At 31.2% G+C, this 15,000-nt stretch overlaps 1 protein-coding gene across 2 annotated transcripts in view; it reads left to right on the forward strand.

The window, feature by feature from the left end:
• The window catches only part of LOC133646008 (paralemmin-1-like), an 84,232-nt gene that overhangs the window by 66,049 nt on the left and 3,183 nt on the right, over positions 1 to 15,000 (forward strand). For both annotated transcript variants that reach the window (XM_062040945.1, XM_062040946.1), the window contains exon 4: positions 12,005 to 12,120. In XM_062040945.1, the coding sequence (XP_061896929.1) occupies positions 12,005 to 12,120 (116 nt within the window). The remainder of the gene's footprint in view (positions 1 to 12,004; positions 12,121 to 15,000) is intronic.

Consider the following 15,000-nt stretch of genomic DNA (forward strand, 5'->3'; position numbering starts at 1 on the left):
CTGGTAAAAAAAATATTCACAGGTACAAATAATCTATTTTCTGCAAGTAAAAAAAATATTAGCATGTATAAAAAACATTTTTCAAACCAAAACTCCACAAATGCACAAAAATACTATTTTCATCAAGTAAAAAAAAGTATTTGCATGTATATAAACTATTTTTTGCAAGTTAAAAAAAAACAATTAGCAAGTATAAAAACGAATTTTCTGCAAGTGTAAAAATTATTCGCAAGTGAAAACCAAAAAAAAAAACGATTCACATGGTAAAAAAATGTTTAAAAAAATTCTGCTGGTAAAAAAAATATTCACAGGTACAAATAATCTATTTTCTGCAAGTATGAAAAATATAAGCATGTAAAAAAAATTTTTTTCGAAAGTTAAAAAAAATTCATTTGCATGGTTAAAAAAAATGTTCATGAAAAAAATGACTCACATGAACAAAAACTATTTTCTGCAAGAAAAAAACGATTAGCAAGTATAAAAACAAATTTTCTGCAAGTGTAAAAATGATTCGCAAGTAAAAAACCAAAAAAATAGATTCGCATGGTAAAAAAAATGTTTTTTAATTATGCTGGTAAAAAAAATATTCACAGGTACAAATAATCTATTTTCTGCAAGTAAAAAAAATATTAGCATGTATAAAAAACATTTTTCGAACCAAAACTCCACAAATGCACAAAAATACTATTTTCATCAAGTAAAAAAAGTATTTGCATGCATGAAAACTATTTTTTGCAAGTAAAAAAAAACAATTAGCAAGTATTAAAACAAATTTTCTGCAAGTGTAAAAATGATTTGCCAGTTAAAAAAAACAAAAAAATCGATTCGCATGGTAAAAAAAAAATTGTTTTAATTCTGCTGGTAAAAAAAATATTCACAGGTACAAATAATCTATTTTCTGCAAGTAAAAAAAATATTAGCATGTATAAAAAACATTTTTCGAACCAAAACTCCACAAATGCACAAAAATACTATTTTCATCAAGTAAAAAAAGTATTTGCATGTATAAAAACTATTTTTTGCAAGTAAAAAAAACGATTAGCAAGTATAAAAACGAATTTTCTGCAAGTGTAAAAATGATTCGCAAGTAAAAAACAAAACAAAATCGATTCGCATGGTAAAAAAAATTTTTTTTTAATTCTGCTGGTAAAAAAAATATTCACAGGTACAAATAATCTATTTTCTGCAAGTAAGAAAAATATTAACATGTATAAAAAATATTTTTCGAACCAAAACTCCACAAATGCACAAAAATACTATTTTCATCAAGTAAAAAAAAGTATTTGCATGTATAAAAACTATTTTTTGCAAGTTAAAAAAAAACAATTAGCAAGTATAAAAACGAATTTTTTGCAAGTGTGAAGTGAAGTGAAGTGAATTATATTTATATAGCGCTTTTCTCTAGTGACTCAAAGCGCTTTACATAGTGAAAACCCAATATCTAAGTTACATTTAAACCAGTGTGGGTGGCACTGGGAGCAGGTGGGTAAAGTGTCTTGCCCAAGGACACAACGGCAGTGACTAGGATGGCGGAAGCGGGGATCGAACCTGCAACCCTCAGGTTGATGGCACGGCCACTCTACCAACCGAGCTATACCGCAAAAATGATTCGCAAGTAAAAACCAAAAAAAAATCTATTCGCATGGTTAAAAAAAAAATGTTTAAATTCTGCTGGTAAAAAAAAATATTCACAGGTACAAATAATCTATTTTCTGCAAGTAAGAAAAATATTAGCATGTATAAAAAAAATGTTTTCGAAAGTTAAAAAAAATTCATTTGCATGGTTAAAAAAAATGTTTATGAAAAAAATGACTCACATGTACAAAAACTATTTTCTGCAAGAAAAAAACGATTAGCAAGTATTAAAACAAATTTTCTGCAAGTGTAAAAATGATTTGCAAGTAAAAAAAAAATAAAAAAATCGATTCGCATGGTAAAAAAAATGTGTTTTAATTCTGCTGTTAAAAAAAAATATTCACAGGTACAAATAATCTATTTTCTGCAAGTAAAAAAAATATTAGCATGTATAAAAAACATTTTTCTAACCAAAACTCCACAAATGCACAAAAATACTATTTTCATCAAGTAAAAAAAGTATTTGTATGCATAAAAACTATTTTTTGCAAGTAAAAAAAACAATTAGCAAGTATTAAAACAAATTTTCTGCAAGTGTAAAAATTATTTGCAAGTAAAAAAAAACAAAAAAATCGATTCGCATGGTAAAAAAAAAATGTCTTTTAATTCTGCTGGTAAAAAAAATATTCACAGGTACAAATAATCTATTTTCTGCAAGTAAAAAAAAATATTAGCATGTATAAAAAACATTTTTCGAACCAAAACTCCACAAATGCACAAAAATACTATTTTCATCAAGTAAAAAAAGTATTTGCATGCATAAAAACTATTTTTTGCAAGTAAAAAAAACAATTAGCAAGTATTAAAACAAATTTTCTGCAAGTGTAAAAATGATTTGCAAGTAAAAAAAACCCAAAAAATCGATTCGCATGGTAAAAAAAAAATGTTTTAATTCTGCTGGTAAAAAAAATATTCACAGGTACAAATAATCTGTTTTCTGCAAGTAAAAAAAATATTAGCATGTATAAAAAACATTTTTCGAACCAAAACTCCACAAATGCACAAAAATACTATTTTCATCAAGTAAAAACAGTATTTGCATGCATAAAAACTATTTTTTGCAAGTAAAAAAAACAAATAGCAAGTATAAAAACGAATTTTCTGCAAGTGTAAAAGTGATTTGCAAGTAAAAAAAAACAAAAAAAATTGATTCGCATGGTAAAAAAAATGTGTTTTAATTCTGCTGGTAAAATAAATATTCACAGGTACAAAAATAATCTATTTTTTGCAAGTAAAAAAAATATTAGCATGTATAAAAAACACTTTTCGAACCAAAACTCCACAAATGCACAAAAATACTATTTTCATCAAGTAAAAAAAGTATTTGCATGCATAAAAACTATTTTTTGCAAGTAAAAAAAACAATTAGCAAGTATAAAAACGAATTTTCTGCAAGTGTAAAAATGATTTGCAAGTAAAAAAAAACAAAAAAAATTGATTCGCATGGTAAAAAAAATGTGTTTTAATTCTGCTGGTAAAATAAATATTCACAGGTACAAAAATAATCTATTTTTTGAAAGTAAAAAAAATATTAGCATGTATAAAAAACACGTTTCGAACCAAAACTCCACAAATGCACAAAAATACTATTTTCATCAAGTAAAAAAAGTATTTGCATGCATAAAAACTATTTTTTGCAAGTAAAAAAAACAATTAGCAAGTATTAAAACAAATTTTTTGCAAGTGTAAAAATGATTTGCAAGTAAAAAACCCCAAAAAAATCGATTCGCATGGTAAAAAAAAATTGTTTTAATTCTGCTGGTAAAAAAAATATTCACAGGTACAAATAATCTGTTTTCTGCAAGTCAAAAAAATATTAGCATGTATAAAAAACATTTTTCGAACCAAATCTCCACAAATGCACAAAAATACTATTTTCATCAAGTAAAAAAAGTATTTGCATGCATAAAAACTATTTTTTGCAAGTAAAAAAAACAATTAGCAAGTATTAAAACAAATTTTCTGCAAGTGTAAAAATGATTTGCAAGTAAAAACCCCCAAAAAAATCGATTCGTATGGTAAAAAAAAATTGTTTTAATTCTGCTGGTAAAAAAAATATTCACAGGTACAAATAATCTGTTTTCTGCAAGTAAAAAAAATATTAGCATGTATAAAAACCATTTTTCGAACCAAAACTCCACAAATGCACAAAAATACTATTTTCATTAAGTAAAAAAAGTATTTGCATGCATAAAAACTATTTTTTTCAAGTAAAAAAAACAATTAGCAAGTAAAATAAACAATTAGCAAGTATTAAAACAAATTTTCTGCAAGTGTAAAAAATGATTTACAAGTAAAAAAAAAAAAAAAAAATTGATTCGCATGGTAAAAAAAAATTGTTTTAATTCTGCTGGTTAAAAAAATATTCACAGGTACAAATAATCTGTTTTCTGCAAGTAAAAAAAATATTAGCATGTATAAAAAACATTTTTCGAACCAAAACTCCACAAATGCACAAAAATACTATTTTCATCAAGTAAAAAAAAGTATTTGCATGCATAAAAACTATTTTTTGCAAGTAAAAAAAACAATTAGCAAGTATTAAAACAAATTTTCTGCAAGTGTAAAAATGATTTGCAAGTAAAAAAAACAAAAAAATCGATTCGCATGGTAAAAAAAAAAGTTTTTAAATTCTGCTGGTAAAAAAAATATTCACAGGTACAAATAATCTATTTTCTGCAAGTAAGAAAAATATTAGCATGTATATAAAAAAAAAATTCGAAAGTTAAAAAAAATTCATTTGCATGGTTAAAAAAAATGTTTATGAAAGAAATGACTCACATGTACAAAAACTATTTTCTGCAAGAAAAAAACGATTAGCAAGTATAAAAACGAATTTTCTGCAAGTGTAAAAATGATTCGCAAGTAAAAACCAAAAAAATCGATTCGCATGGTAAAAAAAAATGTTTTTAATTATGCTGGTAAAAAGAATATTCACAGGTACAAATAATCTATTTTCTGCAAGTAAAAAAAATATTAGCATGCATAAAAACTATTTTTCGAAAGCTAAAAAAAAATAATTTGCATGGTTAAAAAAAATTAAAATAAAAAAATTTACAAAAACTATTTTCTGCAAGAAAAAATAATATTCGTAAGGAAAATGGCAGACAGAAGATAAGGGGAACTTACAGGTTAACACGGCATGGCAAAGACTACTTCCTGACTACAGCGACACACCTAGGACAAACTGAAATGATTCATACTTGCAAATGGTACTCAGAAGTGTAAGACAACTAAATATAACAATTAGACAGCACAGTTGTTATTATTTTCAGCTCAATGTAGAATGTTAGATTAAAAAATATCATTTTGTTATCAGAATCGGAATCAACTTTACTGGCCAAGTATATTTAACACACAAGGAATTTCATTTAGTAGACTCTACTCTCTTGTTCAATGTCATAGAAATATTAACAATGAACTAAAAATATAAATAAGTAATTAAAAAACTAATGTGTGCAAGGCTAATAAGCAACAGTAGAAGTGTACAATTGCTGCTATCATGGTAGAAGCTACAAAACAACCAAAGAAACGAAAAGTTTTGCCAGAAGAGACAAAAATGAGAAAAGGGGAGCCTGCCCGGATAAAAGGACAGTCAGGCTCAACATTGCCTCGTCAACATTGCGAAACAAAACGCCAGGTGCCATTTTGCAGTCCTTATACACACACCATAATAATACTCCTATGTTTAATATGCCGACAGTCCATAGCTTACCGAAGTCGTATCGAAAATATTTTGACAGATTTTGAGCGCCGTGTGTGATGTTCTATATTCTCAATGGAACATTTAAAGTTTTGGTGTTGTTTACTGGCGTCAGCTTGCAGTTTACACGTATATTTTATGTATGACTGCCATCTACTGGTCACACTTATAATTTCACCATGTATTTTTTTTTTTTTCCTTTTTTTATTCATTTCAGGCAACGACATAAAAAAGTACAAAGTTGACAACACATAATAATATGAATGAATATAGTGCAAAAGGTAATGTACAGTATGTAATGCATGATTGTCCAGTTTTACCTGAAAGGGAGTGGTAAGAAGATCATTTATTTAATCCCACCCCCAGTTCTCCATTCAGTGATTATTCACATGAGTTTTACTCTTACTTTGTTCAAGGATTATAATACACATGTTGTATCATAGTGACATTACCACAGGTAACAATCATTATTACACTGTAACAATCATTTGTATCAACAATGTAGGAAGAATGAATATAGCAACAATGGTAATAGACAACATAGCAATAATGGTAATAGACAACATAGCAATAATGGTAATAGACAACATAGCAACAATGGTAATAGACAACATAGTAATAATGGTAATAGACAACATAGCAATAATGGTAATAGACAACATAGCAATAATGGTAAAAGACAACATAGCAATAATGGTAATAGACAACATAGCAATAATGGTAATAGACAACATAGCAACAATGGTAATAGACAACATAGCAATAATGGTAATAGGCAACATAGCAATAATGGTAATAGACAACATAGCAATAATGGTAATAGACAACATAGCAATAATGGTAATAGACAACATAGCAATAATGGTAAGAGGCAACATAGCAATAATGGTAATAGGCAACATAGCAATAATGGTAATAGACAACATAGCAACAATGGTAATAGACAACATAGCAACAATGGTAATAGACAACATAGCAACAATGGTAATAGACAACATAGCAATAATGGTAATAGACAACATAGCAACAATGGTAATAGACAACATAGCAATAATGGTAATAGACAACATAGCAACAATGGTAATAGACAACATAGTAATAATGGTAATAGACAACATAGCAATAATGGTAATAGACAACATAGCAATAATGGTAAAAGACAACATAGCAATAATGGTAATAGACAACATAGCAATAATGGTAATAGACAACATAGCAACAATGGTAATAGACAACATAGCAATAATGGTAATAGGCAACATAGCAATAATGGTAATAGACAACATAGCAATAATGGTAATAGACAACATAGCAATAATGGTAATAGACAACATAGCAATAATGGTAAGAGGCAACATAGCAATAATGGTAATAGGCAACATAGCAATAATGGTAATAGACAACATAGCAACAATGGTAATAGACAACATAGCAACAATGGTAATAGACAACATAGCAACAATGGTAATAGACAACATAGCAATAATGGTAATAGACAACATAGCAACAATGGTAATAGACAACATAGCAACAATGGTAATAGACAACATAGCAATAATGGTAATAGACAACATAGCAATAATGGTAATAGACAACATAGCAACAATGGTAATAGACAACATAGCAATAATGGTAATAGACAACATAGCAATAATGGTTATAGACAACATAGCAATAATGGTAATAGACAACATAGCAACAATGGTAATAGACAACATAGCAATAATGGTAAGGAAACTTTGAGCACATGTTAACACTTTGAGACAGAGTATAGTATATATATATATATATATATATATATATATATATATATATATATATATATATATATATATATATATATATATATATATATATATATATATATGTATATATGTATATGTACCAAATAAAATAGCTTCGAGGTCAGTAAGCACAACCAGAATGATTCCGTACATTAGGCGCACCGGGTCATAAGGTGCACTGTCGGTTTTTGAGAAAATGGAAGGATTTTAAGTGCGCCTTATAGTCCGAAAAATACGGGTATTTCACAGGGCTCATCAGATTGTTCACCTAAATACACATTTACTAGCACATGAACACACAAAAGTACTGACAAGTGTGACCGTTCAAATCCTTCTGGCCCCTAAAGCTCTCTTGAGGTGAGTTTTTGCTTGTAAGCAACATAAAAAATACTGCAAATAATGAATATAGAAATATCAACAACAAAACACAGCTAGAAAATGAACCTAGTATAAAATATGAATGGCACCACATTAGTATCGATCTGATACTGATAATACCCTTGGTATCGATACTATCAACAGTCGGATGGTTCCTCCCTCTAGTTCGGGGGTCGGCATCTTTGGCGCCGCCCTAGTGGCTCTCTGGAGCTTTTTCAAAAATGTATGAAAAATGGAAAAAGATGAGGGGAAAAAAATATATTTTTTGTGTTAATATGGTTTCTGTAGATCAGGGGTCACCAACCTTTTTGAAAGCAAGGGCTACTTCTTGGGTAGTGATTAATGCGAAGGGCTACCAGTTTGATACACACTTCAATAAATTGCCAGAAATAGCCAATTTGCTCAATGTACCTTTAACTCTATGTTATTATTAATAATTAATGATATTTACACTTAATTGAACGGTTTAAAAGAGGAGAAAACACAAAAAAAATGACAATTAAATTTTGAAACATAGTTTATCTTCAATTTCGACTCTTTAAAATTCAAAATTCAACCAAAAAAAAGAAGAGAAAAACTAGCTAATTGGAATCTTTTTGAAAAAATCAAAAATAATAATTTATGGAACATCATTAGTAATTTTTCCTGATTAAGATTAATTTTACAATTTTGATGACATGTTTTAAACAGGTTAAAATCCAATCTGCACTTTGTTAGAATATATAACAAATATTTCTAACAAAGACAAATCATTATTTCTTCTAGATTTTCCAGAACAAAAATTTTAAAAGAAATTGAAAAGACTTTGAAATAAGATTTAAATTTGATTCTACAGATTTTTTAGATTTGCCAGAATAATTTTTTTGAATTTTAATCATAATAAGTTTGAAGAAATATTTCACAAATATTCTTCGTCGAAAAAACAGAAGCTAAAATGAAGAATTAAATTAAAATTTATGTATTATTCTTTACAATAAAAACAATTAATTTACTTGAAACATTGATTTAAATTGTCAGGAAAGAAGAGGAAGGAATTTAAAAGGTAAAAAGGTATATGTGTTTAAAAATCCTAAAATCATTTTTAAGGTTGTATTTTTTTCTCTAAAATTGTCTTTCTGAAAGTTATAAGAAGCAAAGTAAAAACAATAATGAATTTATTTAAACAAGTGAAGACCAAGTCTTTAAAATATTTTCTTGGATTTTCAAATTCTATTTGAGTTTTGTCTCTCTTAGAATTAAAAATGTCGGGCAAAGCGAGACCAGCTTGCTAGTAAATAAATATAATTTAAAAAATCGAGGCAGCTCACTGGTAAGTGCTGCTATTTGAGCTATTTTTAGAACAGGCCAGCGGGCTACTCATCTGGTCCTTACGGGCTACCTGGTGCCCGCGGGCACCGCGTTGGTGACCCCTGCTGTAGGAGGACAAACATGACACAAACCTCCCTAAATGTTATAAATCGCACCGTTTGTATTAAACATGCTTCACTGATTCGAGTATTTGGCCAGCGCCATTTTGTCCTACTCATTTCAACGTCCCTTGAACTCACCGTTGCGTGGACTGTGACTCAACAGTTTGTTTACATGTACAACTTTCTCCGACGCTGCCACAGAAAGACGCGTTTTATGCCACTCCTTTCGCTGTCTCATTTTGTCCACCAAACTTTTAACGCTGTACATGAATGCACAAAGGTGAGTTTTGTTGATGTTATTGACTTGTGTGGAGTGCTAATCGGGCATATTTGGTCACTGCATGACTGCAAGCTAATCGATGCTAACATGCTATTTAGGCTAGCTATATGTACATATTGCATCATTATGCCTCCTTTGTAGCTATATTTGAGCTCATTTAGTTTCCTTTAAGTCCTCTTAATTACATTTATATCTCATGACACACTATCTGTATGTAATATGGCTTTTTATTTTTTGCGGCTCCAGACAGATTTGTTTTTGTATTTTTGGTCTAATATAATAATAATAATAATAATAATAATAATAATAATAATAATAATAATAATAATAATAATAATAATAATAGATTTTATTTGTAAAAAGCACTTTACATTGAGTAAACAACCTCAAAGTGCTACAGTGTATTAAAAAATAAAAAATAAAAAAATAAAAATATAATTAAAAAAATAAAAAAATAAAAAACTAGAACAGCCAAATAGCTAAAAGTAGTATGCATATATCTAAAAAAAAAAAAAGGCTTTTTTAAAAAGAAGGGTTTTTAATAGGGATGTCCGATAATGGCTTTTTGCCAATATCCGATATGCCGATATTGTCCAACTCTTTAATTACCGATACCGATACCAACCGATACCGATATCAACCGATATATACAGTCGTGGAATTAACACATTATTATGCCTAATTTGGACAACCAGGTATGGTGAAGATAAGGTCCTTTTTTAAAAAATGAATCAAATAAAATAAGATAAATAAATTAAAAACATTTTCCTAAATAAAAAAAGAAAGTAAAACAATATAAAAACAGTTACATAGAAACTAGTAATGAATGAAAATGAGTAAAATTAACTGTTAAAGGTTAGTACTATTAGTGGAGCAGCAGCACGCACAATCATGTGTGCTTACGGACTGTATCCCTTGCAGACTGTATTGATATATATTGATATATAATGTAGGAACCAGAATATTAATAACAGAAAGAAATGGGGGGAGGGAGGTTTTTTGGGTTGGTGCACTAATTGTAAGTGTATCTTGTGTTTTTTATGTTGATTTAATAAAAAAAAACAACAACAAAAAAACGATACAGATAATAAAAAAACGATACCGATAATTTCCGATATTACATTTTAACGCATTTATCGGCCGATAATATCGATATTATCGGACATCCCTAATAATAATAATAGATTTTATTTGTAAAAAGCACTTTACATTGAGTAAACAACCTCAAAGTGCTACAGTGTATTAAAAAAAATAATAATAAAATAAAAAGATAATAGAAAATAAATAAAAAATAAAAACTAGAACAGCCAAATAGCTAAAACTAGTATGCATGTATCTAAAAAAAAAATTAAAAAAAAGGCTTTTTTAAAAAGAAGGGTTTTTAATAGGGATGTCCGATAATGGCTTTTTGCCGATATCCGATATGCCGATATTGTCCAACTCTTTAATTACCAATACCGATATCAACCGATACCGATATCAACCGATATACACAGTCGTGGAATTAACACATTATTATGCCTAATTTGGACAACCAGGTATGGTGAAGATAAGGTACTTTTTTTTTAAAATGAATCAAATAAAATAAGATAAATAAATTAAAAACATTTTCTTGAATAAAAAAGAAAGTAAAACAATATAAAAACAGTTACATAGAAACTAGTAATGAATGAAAATTTGTAAAATTAACTGTTAAAGGTTAGTACTATTAGTGGAGCAGCAGCACGCACAATCATGTGTGCTTACGGACTGTATCCCTTGCAGACTGTGTTGATATATATTGATATATAATGTAGGAAGCAGAATATTAATAACAGAAAGAAATGGGGGGGGGGAGGTTTTTTGGGTTGGTGCACTAATTGTAAGTGTATCTTGTGTTTTTTTATGTTGATTTAATTTTTTTTTTTTAAATAAAAAATGATACAGATAATAAAAAAAACCGATGCCGATAATTTCCGATATTACATTTTAACGCATTTATCGGCATCGACATCCCTAATAATAATAATAGATTTTATTTGTAAAAAGCACTTTACATTGAGTAAACAACCTCAAACTGCTACAGTGTATTAAAAAAAATAAAAATAAAAAATAAAAAGATAATAGAAAATAAATAATAAATAAAAACTAGAACAGCCAAATAGCTAAAACTAGTATGCATGTATCTAAAAAAAAAAAAAAAAAAAAAGGCTTTTTTAAAAAGAAGGGTTTTTAAGCCTTTTTTAAAAGCATCCACAGTCTGTGGTGCCCTCAGGTGGACAGGGTGGAGGATTTGGGGGTGAGCAGTTCTTTGAGGTAGAGGGGGGGCATTTCCATGGAGGCCCTGGTGAGTTAGTAGGGAGACTTTGTATTCAACCCTGAGTGGAACAGGAAGCCAGCGAAGGGATTTGAGAGTTGGTGTGATGTGGTGGTATCTCCGCACTCTGGTCAGGATCGTAAGTAAGTAAGTATTGCAGCTTCTGGATCTTCTTGCTGGGGATCCCCACAGGAAGTGAGTTGCAGTAGTTTAATGTCAATATGGCTCTTTCAACATTGTGGGTTGCTGACCTCTGCTCTAGTTGAAATGATGGGGAAGAAAACATTTTATATGAAATAATCCAATAATAATAATATGAATCAATGTTAGTTTTATTGTTGGTGAGGACGGGAACATCCGCCTGATCAAAGCGTGGTTTTCCTTCCCCCCCCCCCCCCCCCCCCCCCCCCCCCCCCCATTTCATATTCAACCTCCTCGTGTCGCGTCTTTTGTCAGAGATGCATGATTAGAGACTGGTGGGAAACACAAGTAATGGAGTGTCATGGCGTCTGATTGCAGTCCAAGGCGCTGAGAGAGCGCTGGTTGTTAGACGGCGCTCCCGCCGAGGAGGAGACTCAGAAGCGTCTGCAGGAGGAAGAAGTGAAGACCAAAATCCTGGAGCAGCTCATCCTGAGGTCAGTTGTCTGCAAAAGCATCCTTGAACTGGAATATAGATGCAGACTTTCTAGAAATGCTCTATTTTATTCCATTTATTCACATAGTTCTTCTTTCATTGTGGCACTTTGTACTATGTTTTATTATCTTTGCAACGTGCCCTCTTTTGGGTTATTTAAACACTTTCATATTTAATTCATATCAATTCATATATATATTACTTTTTGTCATTTCCTTCACTGAAATGTATGCACTGTTCATATCTTTGGAAGGGGATCAGAATTAGAATCAGAATCAGAATCAGAATTACAATCAGAAATACTTTATTAATCCCCGAGGGGAAATTAACATTTTCAGCACAATCCCATTGAAGAGCAGACAAACATTTCAGGGAGACAGAACAGGATCAAACATTACAGGGAGACAGAACAGGATCAAATATTACAGAGAGACAGAACAGAATCAAACATTACAGGGAGACAGAACAGGATCAAACATTACAGGGATACAGAACAGGATCAAACAGTAAAGGGAGACAGAACAGGATCAAACATTACAGGCCGACAGAACAGGATCAAACATTACAGGGAGACAGAACAGGATCAAACATTACAGGGAGACAGAACAGGATCAAACATTACAGGGAGACAGAACAGGATCAAACAGTACAGGGAGACAGAGCAGGATCAAACAATACAGGGAGACAGAACAGGATCAAACATTACAGGGAGAAAGAACAGGATCAAACATTACAGGGAGACGGAACAGAATCAAATATTACATTGAGACAGAGCAGGATCAAACAGTAAAGGGAGACAGAACAGGATCAAACATTACAGGGCGACAGAACAGGATCAAACATTACAGGCCGACAGAACAGGATCAAATATTACAGGGAGACAGAACAGGATCAAACATTACACGGAGACAGAACAAGATCAAACATTACAGGGAGACAGAACAGGATCAAATATTACATTGAGACAGAACAGAATCAAACATTACAGGGATACAGAACAGGATCAAACATTACAGGGAGACAGAACAGGATCAAACATTACAGGGAGACAGAACAGGATCAAATATTACAGGGAGACAGAACAGGATCAAATATTACATTGAGACAGAGCATGATCAAACAGTAAAGGGAGACAGAACAGGATCAAACATTAAAGGGCGACAGAACAGGATCAAACATTACAGGCCGACAGAACAGGATCAAATATTACAGGGAGACAAAACAGGATCAAACATTACACGGAGACAGAACAAGATCAAACATTACAGGGAGACAGAACAGGATCAAATATTACATTGAGACAGAACAGGATCAAACATTACAGGGATACAGAACAGGATCAAACATTACAGGGAGACAGAACAGGATCAAATATTACAGGGAGACAGAACAGGATCAAATATTACAGGGAGACAGAACAGGATCAAACATTACAGGGAGACGGAACAGGATCAAACATTACAGGGAGACAGAACAGGATCAAACATTACAGGGAGACAGAACAGGATCAAACATTACAGAGAGACAGAGCAGGATCAAACATTATAGGGAGACAGAACATGATTCAAAACTCACGGGGAGACAGAACAGGATCAAATATTACAGAGAGACAGAACAGAATCAAATATTACATTGAGACAGAACAGGATCAAACATTACAGGGAGACAAAACAGGATCAAACATTACAGAGAGACAGAACAGAATCAAATATTACATTGAGACAGAACAGGGTCAAATATTACATTGAGACAGAACAGGGTCAAATATTACATTGAGACAGAACAGGATCAAACATTACAGAGAGACAGAGCAGGATCAAACATTACAGAGAGACAGAGCAGGATCAAACATTATAGGGAGACAGAACATGATTCAAAAATCACGGGGAGACAGAACAGGATCAAATATTACAGAGAGACAGAACAGAATCAAATATTACATTGAGACAGAACAGGATCAAACATTACAGGGAGACAAAACAGGATCAAACATTACAGAGAGACAGAACAGAATCAAATATTACATTGAGACAGAACAGGGTCAAATATTACATTGAGACAGAACAGGGTCAAATATTACATTGAGACAGAACAGGATCAAACATTACAGAGAGACAGAGCAGGATCAAACATTACAGAGAGACAGAGCAGGATCAAACATTATAGGGAGACAGAACATGATTCAAAAATCACGGGGAGACAGAACAGGATCAAACATTACAGAGAGACAGAGCAGGATCAAACATTATAGGGAGACAGAACATGATTCAAAAATCACGGGGAGACAGAACAGGATCAAACATTACAGGGAGACAGAACAGGATCAAACATTACAGGGAGACAGAACAGGATCAAATATTACAGGGAGACAGAACAGGATCAAACATTACAGGGAGACGGAACAGGATCAAACATTACAGGGAGACAGAACAGGATCAAACATTACAGGGAGACAGAACAGGATCAAACATTACAGAGAGACGGAGCAGGATCAAACATTATAGGGAGACAGAACATGATTCAAAACTCACGGGGAGACAGAACAGGATCAAATATTACAGAGAGACAGAACAGAATCAAATATTACATTGAGACAGAACAGGATCACACATTACAGGGAGACAAAACAGGATCAAACATTACAGAGAGACAGAACAGAATCAAATACTACATTGAGACAGAACAGGGTCAAATATTACATTGAGACAGAACAGGGTCAAATATTACATTGAGACAGAACAGGATCAAACATTACAGAGAGACAGAGCAGGATCAAACATTATAGGGAGACAGAACATGATTCAAAAATCACGGGGAGACAGAACAGGATCAAACATTACAGAGAGACAGAGCAGGATCAAACATTATAGGGAGACAGAAC

This window comes from Entelurus aequoreus, linkage group LG03 (genome assembly GCF_033978785.1).
Source record: "Entelurus aequoreus isolate RoL-2023_Sb linkage group LG03, RoL_Eaeq_v1.1, whole genome shotgun sequence".
Lineage (NCBI taxonomy): Eukaryota > Metazoa > Chordata > Actinopteri > Syngnathiformes > Syngnathidae > Entelurus > Entelurus aequoreus.